This window comes from Urocitellus parryii, chromosome X (genome assembly GCF_045843805.1).
Source record: "Urocitellus parryii isolate mUroPar1 chromosome X, mUroPar1.hap1, whole genome shotgun sequence".
Lineage (NCBI taxonomy): Eukaryota > Metazoa > Chordata > Mammalia > Rodentia > Sciuridae > Urocitellus > Urocitellus parryii.
In genome coordinates, this window is record NC_135547.1 from 103,756,362 (window position 1) to 103,777,751 (window position 21,390).

The window sequence follows — 21,390 nt, forward strand, 5'->3', positions numbered from 1 at the left end:
TTGTAACCCTCTTAGGGTGTTTTCAATCAGTGGGAAAGAAACAATTTTTAGTATACCGAACCCATCACAACCGTATAGAAATACCATGTTCTGAAATTACTATAGAGATATACCAGTACCCATTAGGTAATATTATCATCACATGATAGTGAAAGCTTTGTAACATAGCTCATGGTAAGAAACAACAGTCATTAGAGGTGATGGTATCTTTCTTTATGGCTAAATACTATAACATGCTTTAATGACAGGGTTCCTTGCTAAACTCTGTATATAGTAGTTTTATTGGAGGAGGATGATATGTTATGGTATTTAGATTATAAACTACATTTCCACTGAGTTTTCTAAGATAAATTCTATGAAGCAGGTTTGAAATTGTCATGGGTCAAAAACTAGTACCCTGTCTGGCAGTTTCGACAGCAAGGATTTTCCAAAAGGTTGGCAAAATTGACATGCAGTTTGGTCATTAGAGTTGCTGTGTCACATATTTGAATGTTTGCCTTAAAATAGCTTAAAATCAGGTTGACACTGTACTTTTGATACACTCCTACTTTGTGAATGGGCCTAAAGAGAAGGACTCAAAATTGTTGCCAACTTAGTTAACATGGGTATCTAAAGCAGCTGCGTTTACAATAATCCACTTCCTTTTGTTCAGCACAGTGTATATGGTATCCATATTGTTTGCCATTTTATCAAATACAAATAGTTATTTGCCTTAAGTATTTGTTTGCATGAAAAAATTGTTATTTTAATATCATTTGTTTGAGAAAAAAGAGATAAGACTTTTAATTATTAAAGTTGGAATCCTAATTCTTCTCTTGGCTGCCTTTGTTTGTGTCCACATAATGAAATAGTGGAAAATTAATGCAGCACTGATGGATTTAGGTCTAAATGCAACTTGGCCAAGAAAACAACGTTTAAACTGCCTCAGTAATTGTTTCAGTTTTCCACTTCATTTGCCACGTTCGGACTAACTTGGAAAAGTTAAGTATATCATTTGATAATTCTGGAGTTAGATTGTTAAGTCTATAATCACCTTCCTTTTACACAAAATAATATTTTCGTTTGATTAATTTTTTCGAGTATATGGCCTTTCTAGCCAAAATCAGATGTAATGTAGCATTAATCCTAAAATAAAATCTTGTTGCATTTGATAAAAATAATCATACTTTCAGACAAAATGAGCTGATTGGGACAAAGACATGGATAATTTGGGGAATGTAAGTCTGAAGTATTATTCTGTAACCGAGACCCCCCCTTAAACAAATAGCATCCTAATTATTTCCAGTTCCTGATGATAGAAACAGATTGACAATACAGAAGTAGCTTTCTAAGTTCTCACCAATTAAATGGAAATGTTTTGCTATAAATATGTTTTATGTGATAATAAAGTTTAGAAGAACTGAATATTTGCTTGAAATGAGTAAAAATTGTCCATTTTATTAGGTGAATTAGAGAGAATTTGTGGATACTTTGTGAAGAGTGGTGTCAAGGTAGAGATGATCTAGTGAGTAATTGTAGTTGTAGTTATGAATAGTATTTTAATTAATGTAATTTCCTTTGGGGGGGTTCAAAGATGAAGATACTAGTGCCTATCTGACAAATTTGAATGTGATTATAAACCTTTTTTTTTTAAAATTCATGTTTTGATTTGTAATGGGAATTACGGAAGTGAGAATCATCCATTAAAACCATGAATACATTGAAGGAAATATCATCCACACAAACAGTGGAACTTGAATTTAAAAGGTTAAAAAACTGTTTTTTCATTTATTTTTAATCATATATAATTTCCTAAAAGAAGTAGCAATTGTGTGGTTAGGGATTTACATATAGTAGAACTAATCTCAGCATATAAACAATTCTACAGAAATAAATAAATTAGCCAGTGTTTGATAAGTTAAATGTTTGAAAACGAGATGGATGGAGGAGAAAAGCTTTAGGCACTGGTGTGTGATGCTCTGACTTTGGCTTCAAAATGTGGAAAATGTACCCTCATTAAGATTTTTGCCTTTCCTTAAAGTAAGTGGATTTTGACTGTGAATTCCCCAAGGGAAAAAAAAAAGAGTTTTAATGCAGCCCATAGAATTTTCATAATGCAGTGGCTATTTCAGCCTAGTCTCACATATTATACTAAGTAAGTCAGCATAATTCTGCAGAATACTAAAGCATTTACAGACATAGAAAACTCTGATGCCAGCTAATACAAATACCTTGAAAGAGGACTCTACTTTAGTTCCTGAGTTGCATATTAATGTTAAATTTAATGTTATATAGGGATGGCCTGGTTTTTATCTTCTTACTGTGGGGGAATACATGTAAATGTACTTTTCTTGAACGTCAGCTTCTCTAGGTTCAGTTCCAAAGCCTCCAGTGTGATACTGTCAGTTTTGCCAAAATAATCTTGAGGGAATCTGACATGTAATATGGCAGCCTCATTTCAGATTTGGTTTCCAGATCCAAAACATGCTACCCTGCCCATCTGAGCCCTCACCAGCTTATAAACCAAGGCAACACATTATTTCCTCAAAACTGATTACCACCTGCTCACCTACATCTTGGATAACAAATTTAGATTTCCAATCAACTGGCCTAACATTGAACAATGGCCAGTTTTAATTGTGCAGAACACTGCAATTTGTAAAACAGCACCATGGCTATTGAAGTTGTTCAAGGCTGAATTATGTTTACTGCTTTACTATAGTATAAGTACATCACTTACAAAACTGGAAAACTAATGAAGAGTAATAAATCTCTAAGGACTCTTAACACTTCATCTGACTAAATACTGTGAGGACTTTCATTGGGGGACTAAGACTGGTACAGAAATGAACTGATGATGAGAAATTAAGATACACGACTTTTTAAAGAAATGGGGCTGAAAATTGAGAATTGTATATCATAATTTTAATTTATTTTACAAACACTGAATATGAGATAGCAAATATTTGCATGCAAACCTTAATGGAGAAACCCTTTGGGTAGAGATATAATATGCCTGTAAAATTCTCCAAGTCCTGTAGAATATAATAAAACATTTTATATGTACATATTCTTGCTAAAGCTAGTACTGGGCTTTGATTGAGTAATGGGAAGCCCAGTCTATTATTTTAATAGCCAGTGCTAGGTATCATTAAAATATGTTTTACTTTTTTCCCCCATATCCTAGTCTTGTTCAGTAAGAAAAAGGAAATTGTAACCATCCAATCTACACAGTTTCTGACTTTGTGTTCATCTGTCAGGCTCACTCTAATGCTTAAACAGTGAATTCTGCTTATATTCTCAAAGAGACAGGATGCCACAAACCCTGTTTTCAGCTCCAAAATGCCCAGGCTGAACCTTGAAAAGCACCCTAGGCCTCCATGTCTATGATAGCCATATTTAACCAAATTCTTTGCTTTCTAATTGAGGTTAAGGTAGGCAGCTATTTAAAGTTTTAGTCCTACACAAACAGCCTGAGTCCTTCCAAGTGTATGTGACAATAATGCTAAAACTTGGCACTTGTCCACCAGTGATATAGTCTCAGTAGTCCAGTCTGAGCACAGCTTCTGGCTAGGACAGTGGCATTCATGGACATTTCTAGTCTCTCTTGGAAAATAAAACAGCTTTTCTGTTTGAGTAGTTGAAGCTTTGGTTGTAGATCAAAGGGAAGGGTAGCAATACCACAGCAGTGATGATACTGGTGACTATCTTTGTTGACGTTGTATCTAGAGTGACTTTCTTATTAGCGACAAACTCAATACTAAATATATAGAACATTTAGTAGAAAACATGAACTGCTTGTGTTCACCTACTTTTTACAAGTATTCCCTGTGCTATAAGAGATTCCTTTCCTGATAAGGTTCTAGTGCCTTTTAATAACATTTATTTTCCAGGTGTTTTCTACTGTGGCATTTTATTGCTTCTCCATATGAAATAAAGTATCACTATTTGGAGGAAATTTAACATTGTGTGAAATTAGCACTTTTTGTTGTTACTTTCTATTGCTATTTTGGATAAACATCACTTTGTACTCTATATTACTCATTTATCCAAATTAACTTTATTATGTGATTTTTATTATTTGAGGGACCTTTACCTGAACATTTGAAAATGAAACATTGACCAGGAAGCACCAAATAATAACCCAACCACAGGGTCAAAACTAGCCTGCCACCTGTTTTTATAGATAAACTTTTATTGGAACACAGCAATGTTCCTTTGTTTACATATTTTGTATGGCTGTTTTCATGCTACATGGCAAAGTCAAATAGATACAATAGAGACCATGACCAAAAAGCCAAAATTATTTATTTTTTGGCTCTTTATAGAGAAAGTTTGATGTTTTTTCTTAGTCTATCTATATAAAATGAAAACAATTGTATATTGTGTTTTTAGCTATTCTTGGAGCCTATTTAAGATAAAGAGAGGGCTGGGGATGTGGCTCAAGCGGTAGCACACTCACCTGGCATGCACGGGGCACTGGGTTTCATCCTCAGCACCACATAAAAATAAATAAACTAAAAATGTTGTGTCCACCGAAAACTGAAAACTAAATATTAAAAAATTCTCTCTCTCTCTTCTCTCTCTCTCTTTAAAAAAAAAAAAGAAAGAAAGAAGATAAAGAGGAGTAGCCAAAATTATAACTGTTTGATTTGGGGTAGGAAGTGAAAATAGTCAAATGTATTATATTTTATGCATGTTGAGTTATGAAAAGGAGTTTATCAGGAAAAAGCAAGTAATTGTAGTTTTATTTTAAGATATTTTTAAATGGGTAGAGATTTAGTTTTATATTAGTTTAAATGAAACTAACACTTTAAAAAATCTACATGAAGTAATTTATTGAAAGTTGTTAAATACTACTCATTTTATAAAAGTAGTAGATAATTAAAAGAGTATTTAGCATAGGTGCTCTTACTGAACTCTCCAGGAATTACATTGATGGATGGATGGATGGTTGGATAGATTTTATTCTTTGTACCCTCTATGCTTTGATATAATTAAACTTTGATTTTTTTTTCTTTCAGAAATTTCAATTTACACACAAGTTTTCAGAAGGGTTTCCAATATATTAAATAATGTTCTATGTATAAACTTTTCCAAAGAAATTTAGAGGCTTCCAAGTGTAAGGATTATTCTTTTGGCTTTTTTTAATTCAAAGCTACATGCTGTTCGGGAATAAAAAAGCCATAGTATGGCTATCCTTTTAACTTCTAGTTAAAAGCCAGATACACGTTTGTTTGAAGTTATATGACTTTCTTACAAATAGATGGCATAAAACTGCTTTCTACTTACTTGTGATTCATCTTTATATTTTTAAGAAGTGTGGATTTGTTCTATTTTCCCCTTATTTATTTGTTTCCTGATTGCTGTTTAAGTTCTAGTTACATACTAGTGAAAAAAAAATTAGGATTTCTTAGGAAAGAGTGTGGAAAAGTATACTTTGGAAGTTAGCTTTCCCTCCACTTCCACGTGCACCCCCCCCATCCCCTCTCTGTGCTTCTGGTGTTTTCCAGGGCTTCACACATGGTAGGAAAGTACTCTATTACCCAGCTATGCTCATAGGCTTTTTTATATTTTAATTTTGAAACAGGGTCTCACTAATTTGTCTAGGCTGCCCTTCAACTTGTGATCCTCCTGTCTTAGCCTCCCAAGTAGCTGGTATTGTAGGAGTGCACGGCCATGCCTGACTACTTGGGAAGCTTTTTAGAAGGATAATTTTAAAAGAAAGCATCAAAATATCATGAGTCTGCACTTTGACTATAATATGTTGCAATATAACAATAGATTAAAATGTATTTGCATTTGCTACATATTCATTAAACTAAGGGCCAGAAGAGGCAGTCTGGGACTTAGAACCACCACTGTATAGTGTAATGCTTGAGTAGTGCTTTCATAATTTCACATTGCTTCTTCTGAGAGAACATTCTACCTTCCTTAGGAAAGGAAAATGGGCCAGTTTTCTGTCATACCATAACTACTTCTTTATTTTTTGTAAGAAATGAGAACATTCATTGAGGTTTACTTTTTATGAAGTATGTGGGAGACTCAGTTGATGTGTCCATAATGCTTGCATATACTAAGTGGTCAATATAGGCTGTTTCATCTGTACATGAAGAGAGGGGGTCCTGCAGCCATTTTTTAATCCATTCTCGCTCCGTAGGAATACCTAATTTCAGAAACTACTCTTGTAGTAGTAAATCCGAGAGTGAGATAAGAATGAAATAAAAGAGAGGACAAACAAACAAACAGCAACAAATCCTCCTGAAGTTAATTGGCTGGGGAATTGTTTTAGTGGTTGAGGGAAGGCAAATAAAAACTTGGAGAATTTTTATGAGGTCAAAGAAGGCTTTCTAAGAAGGAACAGCACTAAAAAAGAATGTATTACTGCTACACACAACCACATGGATGAATTTCAGAGATTTAAAAGTCACACATAAAAGTGTTTATAATATTATTTATAAACAGACAAACTGAACTAATCCATGGTGATAGATGTGATCACTACCCAGGTGGGATGGTGGTTATTGACTGGGAAGGGACATGGGAACTTTCTTGTTCATTAATCTGGATGGTCATTACATTAATATACATATATATATATATATATATATATATATATATATATATATTACTAATCCTCATCCTTATTTTTTTCCTCTAAGATTTGTGAGCTTTATAGATCAATAAAAATTTAAATCTTAATAATATTGAAAATAGGTCATGGAGGGGACACTCGATTTAACAAGAATGCTTAATAAGAGTGCTTGGAAGAAAAGCATGGCAAACCCCTAGTCTAAAAACTCTGCTGAGCTTAGCATAGGAGCCATTTCTGAATAAAGACATTAATATTAATTTTTGTTGCAAAACATTTCAAACCCCAGAGGATGCTTAGCGTGCAGTAAAATCACATTTGTTGAACTGCAGCAAGGTGAAGGCTGCTAAGTTAGTTCTGTTGATTCTTTGAGGACTTAATGCTTAAAAGCAATGCCTTTCTTTTTTTCCTTTCCAGACTGGCAGATTGCTACTCTGGCTTTACTCTTGGGTGGTGCTGCCATCATTCTCATTGCATTCCTGGTGGGTTTGATTTCTATCTGCGTGGGATCCCGAAGGCGCTTCTACAGACCTGTTGCTGTCATGCTTTTTGCAGCAGGTAAATATATTCATACTTCCAAACCAGTATTAAAGTTTCAAGAACTTTTCTGCCATCATCTCTTCTCATACAGAAGCAGTATGCATTTGCTATATGACATAAAAATTGAGAAACATTTGTTATATTTTAAGGTAAATGGGCTGAAGACATAATATTATCAGTTTTTAGCATGTTAAGCATTTCACAGAGCACAGTGTCAACTTCTAAACTTTGAACTCAAATGTGAATAAATAATACATCTTGTCAGGGATGTTGCCTTAGGAACTACAGCAGATGTATTTACGAAGTCTTTTTTTACATCCATTTTTTTCTCCTTTATACTGCCCCCTTGGTGATCTTAAGGCAGCATCATTTTTTTTTTTCTGACATGAAACTGGAAAAAAAATTCCAAAATGTGCACCCTCAAAAATCATACATCTCTTTGGAAGTAACCATGGTTATACTGAAAAATCACCACATAACCTGGAACCATCAGGCAAATTAATTATATGAAACCAATTGTATGTTCGTTTATTTAACAACCGTCTTTCTGTGATGTGTAGCTTGAATTAAAACATCAACCAAGGTAAACCAAAAAGCAAGAGAGCTGTTTAGAAAAGGGACTTGTGGACTAAAAGCCCAGTATATTATTTGACGAGAGTTTTAATTTTCATTTATAATAATATCCTTGAATATATTATTCTTTTCAACTTAAACTGAAAGATTCTTGTGGTGCCTTCAATTTACCCTGTCAATCATATCTGATTTGAAGACTGCAAAATAAGCCCCTGTGACTGTCAATAATGAAGACACTGACAGAATCATCTAGGCTGTTAGATGGATTTTTAAAAGCTGTTTAAAGGTTGGAATAGATGAAATTTCTCAGAATTTTTGAAGGGTACTTGGAGCTAAAAATGTAAAATCCAAAGTATTCTGCTGCCCCCTGCTGTTTGTCTTCATTTTCTTATACCCATGAAGAATGATCAGAATGTCAGTGTCATAAAAACAAAGGCCTAAAGGGCTGAAGAAATTCAGAAGTACATCAAATTCATATATTTAAGTGACTTGCTCAATATCACATAGTAGTAGACTCATAGCCTATGGGACAGGAGTCCCCTGTGTTTCTCCTTTGCTAGCCAAGAAATAAACCTTCTTTTTCCTTTTTCTCAAAAACAAAAAATCACATAATAATTACTGACAGAGCTGGGGCTGGAAGGCTACTGAATCTTAAACTAGTTTAAGACTTATTTAAACTAGTTTAAGGTTTATTCATTACTGACTCCTTCGAACATTCATTGAACTATTCCTTGGGTACCTGTTATAGAAACATTGTATTAAGACAACTGTAAAATTGGCCAGAATATCACCATGGATACTGTCTAATAGCCTAGAAAACATCTTTACAGGAAACATTTTTAAGTTTTAGGAAGTGACCATAGTAATCATTACTTTATTACTCTCACATGTAATGAGAGTCTGTTGTGAATGATTTAGTACAACATGAAGGTTCTCCTAAAGATCTATCACTATTTTCTAATCTATTTCTTGGTTCATGGATTTACCATGACTTTTTTTCTGTCTTAGAATGAAATAATTTAGGTATATCAATTTTATCATGTCTATCTTTGCAGATAAGATTTATTAACATAATGATTAGATAATTGATTATAAGAGTATTCATGATAAATTCAATGATATACAATTCTTGAAATGGAATTCTGTCTCAAAAAGTTCATTGTTGATACCATATCTTATAAACATGTTTAGAATATTAACTGGAAGTTTCCAGATTTTTTTTCCTAAAAATGTCTATTTTTACAAATACAGAAAAAATTGTGAAAATAAGTACTTGTTGTAATTGAAAATACATTGTAAATGGACATAAGTAAAAGGTAATAGATTTAGCTGAAATAAATATTTTGATTTAGCTCTACCTACTACATATATTATTAAAATATAAAATGATGAGAGGAATTCCTACATCAAAATTCACATAGTGTTGTTCTACCCTCTGAGACCTAAAATGAGCATTATACTACTATATTTTTTAAATGTACATATATTGAGATTTAATTTTACTCTTTTATCATTTGACAGTGTGATTATGGACATATTTTGAAATAACCATTATTTTAGTGTTCATTGTACATATAAGATAAAATTCACTGGCTGTTGTAAGATGTCACATAAAGGTTTCTCTCTTCCATTTTAAGAGCATTAAAGAATTACCTGCAGCTGATCTCTGGATAAGAAAGATATTCATTATGCATAATAATCTATTATTGATTTATGCTTAAGATTGGAAAAGTTAGATAATCTGCCTACTTGAAACAATGCCAGCTAAAGTTATGGTTTTCTATTTTTCTTGCCTCTTATTAAACATGCATTTAAGTAGTGATTCTTTCTAAATGTGTATTTCAGGCCATTTTCCCCTTTTACAAATCTTGTTCTACTTGTAAATGGTCTGTTTCTCTTTCCAAAATGTTTCCTTCTCCAAATAGCCTCAAACTTTGTGACAATAAGTATTATTTTGGTGTTCACACACATAGAGAATGATGCCTATCTCAAAAAAGAAATGTTTTTTTCATCTTTTGCTGAGACATGTAGCACATAAATTCAATACAGACATATCACTGGCACTTAGAAACATCTCTATCCAGAGCTACATAGTTAATTCTGTACCATGTGCTGTGCCTGGTACTCAGATGCACTCAGTAAATCGTTTCTGAATAAATGCTAAAAAGATGACTAAGTCATGTGGCTTATAATCCAGTGGGGAAATACAAAAATGTAAACAACCAGCTGTAATTAAAAAACATTTCTATTGTTGGAACTTATGAAGTGGCAACTTTCATATGACCACAAAGCTAGTAATAATTATCAAAGTGATTGTTTTCATTTTAATATTTTATTCATTCATTAACAAATGTCAGACACCTATAGTATGCAAATATAATATCTTAACATTTAGATAATAAATTCTAAGGATTTTTCCTGAAAGCTGATGACTAAATCTCATAAAGACAGGCAAAGGAATTTTAAAGATTGTATCCTCTCTTTGTCTTGAGGTCCTTCATTACCACAAGGGTCAAGGGAGCTTGTTAGCTGCTTGAAAAGTTGGTAGCAGAGCAAGAGCAAGCCATCATTACAGCCTTTCTAAACCATTGCCCCATTTTTTATAACTCTCTTACCAGTCCTAGAAATCTAGATTTCAGAACCAGATGTTATCCATGATGATGATGATAATAATAATAATAAACTAAGCATCTACCATATGCTACAGTCTTAGACACTTTAACATGTGCTATTTCTGATATAACAATCTTAAAATTAGGGGCTGGGGATGTGGCTCAAGCGGTAGCACGCTCGCCTGGCATGCGTGCGGCCCGGGTTCGATCCTCAGCACCACATACCAACAAAGATGTTGTGTCCGCCGAGAACTAGAAAATAAATATTAAAAATTCTCTCTCTCTCTCTCTCTCCTCTCTCACTCTCTTTAAAAAAAAAATCTTAAAATTAGATGCTTATTTTCCCCATATTATTTATGAAGAAACAGGCTCAGAAAGGGAAAGTAATATCCCAGAGTTATCCAGTTGGTATGTTGGAGAGCCAGAGTTTACATTCAGGACATCTATGTGAATTGACCGGTCATCTTTACTGGGGTGTGTATCATATATGCAAAAAAACAAAGCAGAATCAACCTGGATTTTGAATTCAGCTGCCAACTGTGTACTATAATTGGAGTCCATCCTATAACTTCAGTTGCTCGATCTCAGGAATAACACCTGAAGGAAGTCATCAACTTGAGATGGCATAAAGACCATCTGATCAGTGCAGCATGACTGAACTATAGCACATAATGAAATCTGTGTGTGTTTCTAGTGCAGTTTACTACAGTATTTTCTTTTAGGATAGCTCTCAATGACAGGATATGATATGATTGTGAAAACTGGCACCCAGTTCTCTTAATTAAAAACTTGGTAAAATTGGAGGGATTGTCTTTCTTGGATCTCTTCTTTTATTGTCTGATTTTGAACTGGCTAGAGATCATTTTTATTCCCCACAGGGATTTACGATGTTTTTCTTTTTCCCCAAAGCCTTATTAATACAAATTACAGAATATTTTTAGTCTCTTATGATTCAGATTTTTAATAACATAATCTCCAATTATTATTTTATTAAAGATGCTTCCTTTTTGTTGTATCTATAAAAGCCTCCTATTATTATTTATGTGGAATGGTGACTTTTTTTTCCAAGGTTCTGCAACTTATTTCTATTTCTGAGCTGTCTCTAATTAGAGGCTTATGGTTTACACCCCTCTTAACTAGCCTGTAAGTTAATACAAGATGGCTAGAGTCACTTGGAGTCTAAATTTTAGCAGAAAAGTCAACTTAGATTTCAAACTTCAAAGGACTTTGTACTCACAGTTCTTTAGATCCCATGTTACTTTCCAAGTACCAATATCAAACTACACTTTGTCTAGTACAATTTATGGTGTCGCTACCCAATAAGTAATTTCATAGACTACTACTATTTTTGGTGTTATAAGTTAAAGAATTGATAGCTTCATATTAGTCCATCATGGACAAATCTCTTTACTCTTTAAATTGTCATTTACTTTATGTAAATTCTATATTTAGGGACCTGGCTAGAAAGGTCTGTCAATTCTGCCTTAATTTTCTCTTAAGTCTGCACCTTGTCTTCATACACCACCATTATTTTTTTCAATATTTTTTTAATATTTATTTTTTCATTGTAGTTGGACACAATACCTTTATTTTATTTACTTATTTTTATGTTGTGCTGAGGATCATTCCCAGGGCCTTGCATGTGCTAGGTAAGCACTCTACCACTGAGCCACAACACCCCAGCCCAACACCACTTGGTTGAATCTACATATGTTCCTCAAGTGACATATCTTCATTCCCAAATTTTGCCTCCCCCTACTTTCTTTTATTTTTCTGTACCAATATATGACTTAAAATGTCTGTGACTCCTTTTCCCTTTCCTATAATTTAGTTTTGCAGTTCTTTCTTATAGTCTTTCTTTATATTCTCTGGCTTTTCTTTTCCACTGATACCACCTTAGTTATCACTGCACACAGGTACCTAGGCACTGGCTGACACATTATGGCCCTTTCATTCTCTATTGTCTTCCCCATTTAGTCTGTCTTGCACAAAAACAACTGATATATTTCTGAAATCTGGTCTCATCATTTGCCACTTTTGTTTCCATAGAAGCAGTCCCCAAGACAAGGAATCAAGTGTAAATACTTTATTCATGGGAGGTTAAAATGAGGGGTTGGTAAGGGATATGGAAAATGAGACAGGGTTGGGAAGGCAGCCAATAAAGGGAACATTACCAAGCCAGTTGTCACTCAGAGCAGAAGCAGCTGGAGCTTAATCTTCCTGGAGAAGTTGTTACCTCACTGGGGGACTAGGGAGCAGGGTTGTTTGTACACCAAATTTTGCAAGTCAGTGGGAATGGGCTTAGTTGTGATTGAGGGATAGCAGTGTTTATTTTCCAGAACTTCTGATCCACCCCTCAGACAGGCAAAGTAGCTTTAGTGGCCAGAGGAAATTTAGGCAAAGAAATTCAAGTGCTTACAATTTGAAGGCATGTACTGAATGGCATGAGAAACAAGTCTATTATTATATGATACACTAAGGCTTTTATAATCTGAATCTGACATCTTACTGTGCAGGCACCCTTTATTCTACCCACATGAACTATCTATAGGTATACCCTCTTATACCTCTGAGTTCATACAAACCACTTCTGGTTCCCAAGGGTCTTTTCATCTTTCTCTTCTGGCCAATTCCTATCCATCCTTCCAGAACCAGTTCAAACAGTGCTTCCACTCTGAAGCCCTCCCTTCCTTCTCTAAGCAGGATTGGTAATTGTCATATTATTGGAGATTGGTCAGTGTATGTTGGATGGATTATAAATAAATATGTCCACAACTGCTGTTGAACACATTGCTTTGTACTTATCAGATAAGTACAAATCAAATCATAATGTGAAATGTCCAGGTCAAGGACCAGGTCCTCTCTTATTCTCTTCACCTAGAACATGGTGGACACCCAATAAATGTTTGTTGAAATATTCCCATAGAAAAAAATATTGAATATTTCAATATATTGAGTGTTTTGAATATTTTAATATTGAAATATGCACGTAAAAGCACATGAATTAGTAGCTTTGCATCCTTCTCTCCATATAATTTTTTAGTCAGTAGTTTCATTTCCTCTTTTCACAAAACCAGGGGAAACATGAATGAACCCTAAATTCTTTATAAATTCTGAAATTTTTCATAACTTCCTATGTTGTCTGTGAGGCAGAGTGCAGAGAATAACACAGCCAGTGCCTATTAGGTTTCTTTGATTCATGGTAAAATAGAAATTTAGTCTTAATGACATTTTCTTGAATTCTGAACTCCAGTAGTTTCCACTCCCTTTGCAGAATTTATGAAAGACAAGGAGGCATTTTTAGATACATCCATGGAGAAAATTATTTACCAATACAGAATCATATTTTTCTATTGCATGCATTTTTCTTTGATTCCAGAGAAAGTAAAATAATTCAGAGGCATAAAGCATTTTAGGGTAATTTTCGTCTGGCTTTATTCAACACAATAAAGGTCTAAAAGAAGCAGTTCAAGAAAGTATGCCACTGGAGTCTAATGCAGTTGTATTTCTGCTTTTGCACTATAAGGAAAATATTTTTATATTATAACATGGAAGCCAAATATTGGCTAAATAAAACACATTGAAATGAATATTAAAAGCAGCATAGGTAAACACGTTACTCCAGGGACTGGCTGGTTCTCAAAGAAGCATTGTAATACTTTTAGAATATAATTCAGATTAGTTATTACTTCTATGCTCAAATTCCTCTAGCAGCTGCCTGTCACACTTAGAATAAAATCCAGACCCCTAACCATGGTTCTCAAGGCTATCCAAGAAACGTGAGTAGGTCCCCGCTGGCCCTTCTGGGGCTTTTCACTCTCTGTACTACAATCACTGTGCCCTCTACCTGCAGCACTTACTTCCCACTATATTGACGTGTGCCTCCATTTCATTCCATTCTGGTCTGTGCACAAATGTTCCTTCCCAGAGGGGCCTTTTCCCTTTTCCCTTTTTTCATTATTGATCTAAAAGAGCAGCACTCATCCCTCTGACTGGTCCTGCTTTCTTGGATTTTCATGCCTCTTAAAAGTACTTGCCATTATCATCAGTATTTATTTACTAATGAGCTGCCTACCCGTGGCAATAGCCCCTTGTCTCCTTTGTTATCAATAATGCCCTAAACTGTGTTACTTTAGAAACATTGAGGTATTTATTGAATTATGAATTTATTGAAGGAGTAAATGAATTCCTATATCTAACTCACATTCCTGTCTCAATCATATCCTGGCAGGATCAGCCATATTTTGACTAGCAACCAGAGTATAGAAACCAAAGGAGAAATGCCTTTTTAAAAGCACACTTAGTAACTTTGGAATTTCTTTTTATGTAGTTCATGGTTAATAGCAATTGACTTTTTGTAAGTTTTAAGACATTTAAAATGTGAAGGTTCTCTTTTCCCTCACAAAGGCACAGAGCCACCTGACTTTTTAAATTAATATAGATTGTATCACTAGAAATAGGTGAAGTGTGGGTTATATATATTCTCAACTGAATCCTGACAATGACTTAAACCTTAGTTTCTAAGTCTTTTAAGCTAAAACCAGATGTGATTCCTATTTTGGCTATCAAGAGATTCACTTTTTATGTGAACCTATTTATCCATCCACTCTCAGTAGTAACTTGGAAGTGTGGCAGACAGATGGGAGCTTAGAGCAATGTTGAGCTACAAGGCAAAGGTGTTTGGAATTATTATATATCTGACTCCAGATGACCCTTTACTTCCTAGTCAGGTTCTTGGAGAAAGTAATGTTTTTAAGGAATCATGTCCTTGTGAATTTGTTATAATTATTCAGTTTTATGCCAGAGATCAATATTTGTTAAGTAGATTTTTCTAGGAATGTTAATCATTGACAAAATGATTCTTTACAAGCAAAAAGAATTGATGAGAGTGGATTTTAAAGCATAAAATTTCAGTATTATTAAAAATGTTATCCATACTGTTGTTCTTTTTAAAAAGTTTAGTAAACTATTTCAAAAGATGTATGCCTCTTAGGTTTTATGTATGTATGTGTGTGTGTGTGAGTGTGTGTGTGTGTGTGTGTGTGTGTCTATGTATAAAACTATGTCAATTTTTTTTCTCTTATTCCTTAATCGTTCCCTTTATTGTTAACATTTTTATTCTTGAACTTGAGAAATTTACAGTATTTTAGGATGAATTAAATAATAATAATTTTAGCTAAGAATTTTACTTAATATATCAGGGGTTAGCTCTTTTCTTTTGTGTGAAGGTTCAGAAAGCAAATATTTTTTGGCTTCATGGGCCATTTTGTTTTTGCTGCAAGAATTCAGCTCTTCCATTGTAATGTGAACAGTATATCAATGGATGAGCCTGGCTCTATTCCAGTAAAACTGTTTTTAAGGGGATAATAGAGGATAGGAAAGGTAGCAGAATACAACAGTCACTAATATGGCATCATGTAAAAATGTGGATGTGTAACCGATGTGATTCTGCAATCTGTATTTGGGGTAAAAATGGGAGTTCATAACCCACTTGAATCTAATTTATGAAATATGATATGTCAAGAGCTTTGTAATGTTTTGAACAACCGATAAAAAAAAAATAAAAAACCAAGCACTAGACCAGATCTAGTAGTTTGCCAATCCCTATTATATATAAACTGTACCCTAGATTTTTAGGGAGATTATTGTCTATTTCTTGAGAGTTAAAACTGTCATATAGTAGAGAATGAGGCAGATACAGCCCATAAATTCTCATTCAATTTAAATAAAATATAAGTTATTTAATAATGAATCCAATAGGGAGTTAGGAATTTTAAACAGATGACACCATCTCTTCTATAATCCAGCATCTCCCATATAAAAATATCCACAGGATAAATGCCATTTTAATTTTAGATAGTTTTTAAATAAAACTTTCCTTCCCTTCCATTCCTGATTAATTGGTATATATTATTTTGTTAGATATGACTCATCACATTTCCTCTTTGGTCCTGGCTGGGAACTAAGGGCTAACTAGAAAATAAAAACTAAATTTTGTGCTCTGCTGTAGTAGCCATCATTATCCCAAGTTTTTCAGTAACATTAGCTTCCATGCCTTCACTGACAGAAAGTAGATGGGAAATACATGTGTAAATATCATCTGTTAGATCCAACAGAAACGGTATAATTAGTTGTAGCTCCTTGAAAAAGATTATTTTTGAGCCTCTTTTTAAAGATCAGAAGCATGAACTAAATGAAAGAGAAAAAATGAAACTAGTTTTAGATCAAGACAATGGAAAGAAACACATCAAGGTAGAACTTTCTGGAGTGTTGGACTGAGTTGGATGCAAAGCAACAATGAAAACAGGAACATCTTGGATGAATTCTGAATGAATGTAACTGGTTGACCAGTTTCATCAGGAGAAGTGAATTTGAATTCCCAAGTTCCTCAAGCACATAAATAAATAACAAGGGTTTAAGTTTGCATTGAGGTCACTGTTTTTATGGTACTATTTACAGGTTTTGTATAATAGAACAGTTTAATTTAACTAGGACTATTTGCCATCATAGTGATAATAATATATGTGTTTTTAAGGTGAGAATCACTACTTTGTATTCTCATATAAATTATTACATTGTACCAATTATTTCTTCAAATACTAGTGATTCACTAACTATTAATAAGGTAATTCTTACTATATTGTGAAAGTGTTTAAACAAAAAACTTAATATTTTAAAATATGCCATCTAGAATAACCAGTGTTTTAAATGTTTTGACTTTTATGCTTATTTATTTAAAATGTCGATTTATATGTTTATGTTATTTTATTTCCTGTAAATAACATTTTCTAATTTTTATTTGCTTTTCTTTCAGTTGTTTTACAGGTTTGCAGTCTGGTTCTTTACCCAATCAAGTTCATTGAAACTGTGAGCTTGAAAATTTACCATGAGTTCAACTGGGGTTATGGCCTGGCTTGGGGTGCAACTATATTTTCATTTGGGGGTGCCATCCTTTACTGCCTGAACCCTAAGAACTATGAAGACTACTACTAAAACCAAGTCTCAGATTTTAAAAAAAAATAGAAAAAGCAACCATCCAGCAAAAGATTTACATCTGCATCTTTTCTAACTCACTATTTTCTAAAACACTTGTGGAGCATCAAGCAGTTTGCTCAGTTGATTTAATATCCTTTGCCTTTTGGCTGTCAACATCATAACCAGCTTTTACATCCATTTTAGGGACCTGCACAAATTAAGAGAGCTGTTTAGACGTAGGCAAATGCTGCAAACTTCCAATATGTTCATGTCATTTTTCTTGAAAAGTGAAGGGTCTGTATGACAGCAACCATTGTGGGAAACTAGTTGGAATGAAAATTGCCTGAGTCTCCTGTTGCCTGCAGGGGAGCAGCTGGCATAGACAGCATTTAGAAGTTCCTTTGTACACTGAAAAGGATTCCACTGTTAGAGCCCTTATCACCTGCTTATCCCACCCAATAATTACATTGGCTGTTGGTTATTTGCTTGAGTGAGCTCTTGTAAAGTGAATGCCCTTCAGCCTCTAATGGGAGTTGTGAATATAACTGGTTAATGGAACACATTCCACCTTAGTGAATACTCTTTAATGGGAGGTTATGCTTTGGCAATTAGCATCTCCCTGGGAAGGAAGTCAAGACTTGGAGACATATGCTTTTCATTATGTGATTAGAAATTGTGCCCCAGACCCATCTAGAATGGGGGAGAAATAAGGGTCTCTGCTTTCCCTGGGACAATCAGAAAGAAATATGCATGAGTTGCTTTTGTACCCTTTAAAGCATTTACGAAACATTGCAGCAAACAATTGTGTATATGTAACAAGCCTACGTATTTTTATAGAATGTGAACCATTAGTATAAATGGTAATAAGTTGTTCCATAACCATCCACATATCATTTACTAATTACATATACAATTAACATTTGCTCTAGTGAAGTGGATTGAAACACTAACCTTGTACACATTGTTAAGAGGCTTAGATTGGTATTCACACTTATTTACTATAAAAAAAATGCATATACCTTAAAGCTTTTGCTCTATGTTCTGTACTGTTTCACTGGAAAGTGTTAATAGAATTGCCTAAGAAGAAAAATTGAAATGGTGTTAATCTTAAAATTAATGATTCTTCTGTAAGCACTGTAGTTCAAAAGAGAGTAGCAATTAGAATGATCACTTTGTGTAAAATTCATTAAAATAGAAGGCTGCTATTTTTTGCAAGTATTTTAAATGTCTTCATTTAAAAAAAAGAAATAGTGATAGATTTATATAAATTTCTTGATAGAGGAGTAGAATTTGTTTGGTTTTCACCTGGTCCTCTAAAGTTAACCGATGGGCTGATTTGTGCACACAATTATGATGGGTTTATGTTAGGGGAATCATTTACTGACTATTTCAAGGGAAGGAAATATCAATACTAGGTACTAAGTTTGCAACTAATCTCTCATTGCAAGCTTATATTAATTCTGTTTAATATACAAATTTGGATAGTTTAATTATGAACCTATTTTTATATAAAATATACAATTCTATAAAACTTATAAATAATTATTTTTGTTAACAAAGACACTAAAATAATATGTTCTGGTTTGGCCCTTCTGCAGAAAGAAGCATTGGAAAAATAACTTAAAACGTTCCTGTGTGCTATTGTATTGAAAAATCCATTAAAAGTAGGACCACATCAATAGTGTTTAATAATTTGCTTTACCTCCCAGAACAGAGTTCTGCTTTCAGCTTGTCTTAAGAATGGTTGCCAAAACAACAGCCCTCCTCCCCTCAAATAAAACTATTTTATTATTCAAATGCCAAAAGGCCACATCTTGTGAATTTTCTATAGAATCAAAAAGTAAATATGAAGTACCAGGTTTATTATTACTAGGTTTAGTAGTGATAGACAAAGGTGATTAAATGTATCCTAGAGAGAAACCTTTATAAACGTGTATGATTCTATAAAGAATCATAAGAAACTATGAGAGGAAATTTTCCAGAAAGGTATTAGCATTATAGAGTATTTTGAAGTGATTTTCTTGAGAAATAGTAAAATCTGGGGCAGACTGTCTTGCAGTTTATTGTGTATTGTCAGAGCAGTATGAGAAATATGATATTTGGATAGGGATTTCAGCCATTAAACATGCGCTATTGTGAGAAGTCTTTATTCCTGAATAATGGAAGTACAGTACTTTAGTGCTGACATCAATGAGGCACTTTTCTTGGATCTAGTGGAGGATGCAGTGTGCTGTTAGACCAATATCATTTTTAGAGTCTAATCAACTTTTCATTTTCTTGTCAGTATGACAAGCTGGATAGTGAATGACAGAATATGTTATAGGTTGAGGCATACATAATTGCCATTTATTAAAAAGTAGATTTCTTCTAAAACATTTGTCCTTTCCCAGTAAGAGCCCTATAGCCCTATGCTATATTTCTACCATCCCTAATATTTGGGAGTGTTTCATTATTAACAAGGCTCAGTAAAACAGGAAAATTGTTGCTCATCTGAAATAACTATTTTGTCTATCAGAATAAACATGAGTGAAGTTTTCACTTAACATTAACATTATGTCTTTGTGGCTTTAGGTTTGTTTGATGTTTTCATAAGCAAAATTGTTAACCACAAACCCATTGTTTATCTTAGAGAAATAATATATATACACACATGCATATCATAAAAGTACTCAGCAGGGCTAGTTATTCGGATTTCTTGCACAAGTAATTAGCTTTTTGTAAGTTCAACATGTAAATTTTAAAGTCATAAATAGAGAGACCTATGTGTTTGAAATATAAATGATATATATGGAATAGCATGTACCTGTATATTATTAAACATGCAATGAATTGACTGGTAAGTGATGTCTAATTGTATGGCTAGCAATGTAATTTATTCAGACTGTATTTTTGTACAGAGCAGCACACACTAACCTATGCCTCTGTGTCCTCTTTAATGCCTAAAACTGTGCCTAGAAATTTCATCTGTCTTAAAAAATACAATATACTTCATGCTGTTTATGCTGTTAATTTCTCTACTGCTATACTGTATTTATTATTTTTTAAATATATGACATGTTTACTACTTAAATATGAATTTATGTTATCCTGGTTACTTTTTTTAACAGTCATCTGGGGTAAACCTGTTTATCACTCCAGTGATTTTGAGTTTGCAGTTTCATGAGCAGTTCATTTCATGATTTTTGTAGTTGACATGAAGTTATCTATGTGGAAAAAAAATAAAAATAAAAGTGGTTTCACTGATGTGGTTTGGTTTGTGTCTTCTCTGCTGTGTAAACCATTTAGACAGCACTTCTAAATTACATGTCTTCCGTTCATTTTTTTTCTTTAAAACATATTTAGAAAACCCAGCATATGAGACAATTTTTTTTTTAAGTGCTAGAGATCAAACCCAAGGCCTCACACGTGCTAGGCAAGCACTCTACCACAGCTATACTCCTAGTCTCCAAAACAGGATTTAGAATTTTTTAAAATTTTGAATTCTTACCCAAGATCCCTACTGTCTTCAGCACCTGAATTATATGAACAATCATTGATAAAAGTGAGGAATATTATTAAATGTCTTCTTTAAACTTTCTGTTTTAAAATGCTCAGAAAGGAGATGCAGTGTAGACTATCATTTTTCCTACTCTATAATCACACAATTAGAAATGAGAGTAGCAAAAGGGTTTGACAGTGTTTTTTGTTCTTGTATAGTTTTCAGCATTTGCACAGTATTAAACCAGGCATGCCTGCTTTCTATTTTAATTAAAGAAACAAAAAATTCAGTGCATATTCTTGTGCACATGTACATACATGTGCTTTTATGTGTATGAAAAAAAATCATCAAATAAAAATTCCTCATCACCCTTTGGTGTGTATAAATGGCAAGCATATTGGAAAGCAGTTTAAATTAGACATGCAATAGAATTCATTTTGTATGTATGCCCAAAAGTTTTCCTGATGGTATAAATAGACTTGTACGCAATGAAGCAAACTTTCTTGCATTGATAAAATCTGTTTGATTATAAAATACATTTGTTATGAAGACATTCTTTCATGTGAATCTTTAAATTTTGAGTGGTTCAGTTAATTTTTCTGCCAAGAAGAAAATTTAAATCACCTGATTATTTAATATCA

The 21,390-nt window shown here is 33.5% G+C and overlaps 1 protein-coding gene across 1 annotated transcript in view; it reads left to right on the forward strand.

Annotated features, from left to right (window-relative positions):
• Positions 1-20,514, forward strand: part of Tmem47 (transmembrane protein 47) — a 28,475-nt gene extending 7,961 nt beyond the window's left edge. Inside the window, exons 2-3 of the mRNA XM_077793587.1 lie at positions 6,989-7,129; positions 17,111-20,514. Coding sequence (XP_077649713.1) covers positions 6,989-7,129; positions 17,111-17,289 — 320 coding nt within the window. The 3' untranslated portion in view covers positions 17,290-20,514. The remainder of the gene's footprint in view (positions 1-6,988; positions 7,130-17,110) is intronic.
• Positions 20,515-21,390: the final 876 nt, after the last annotated feature.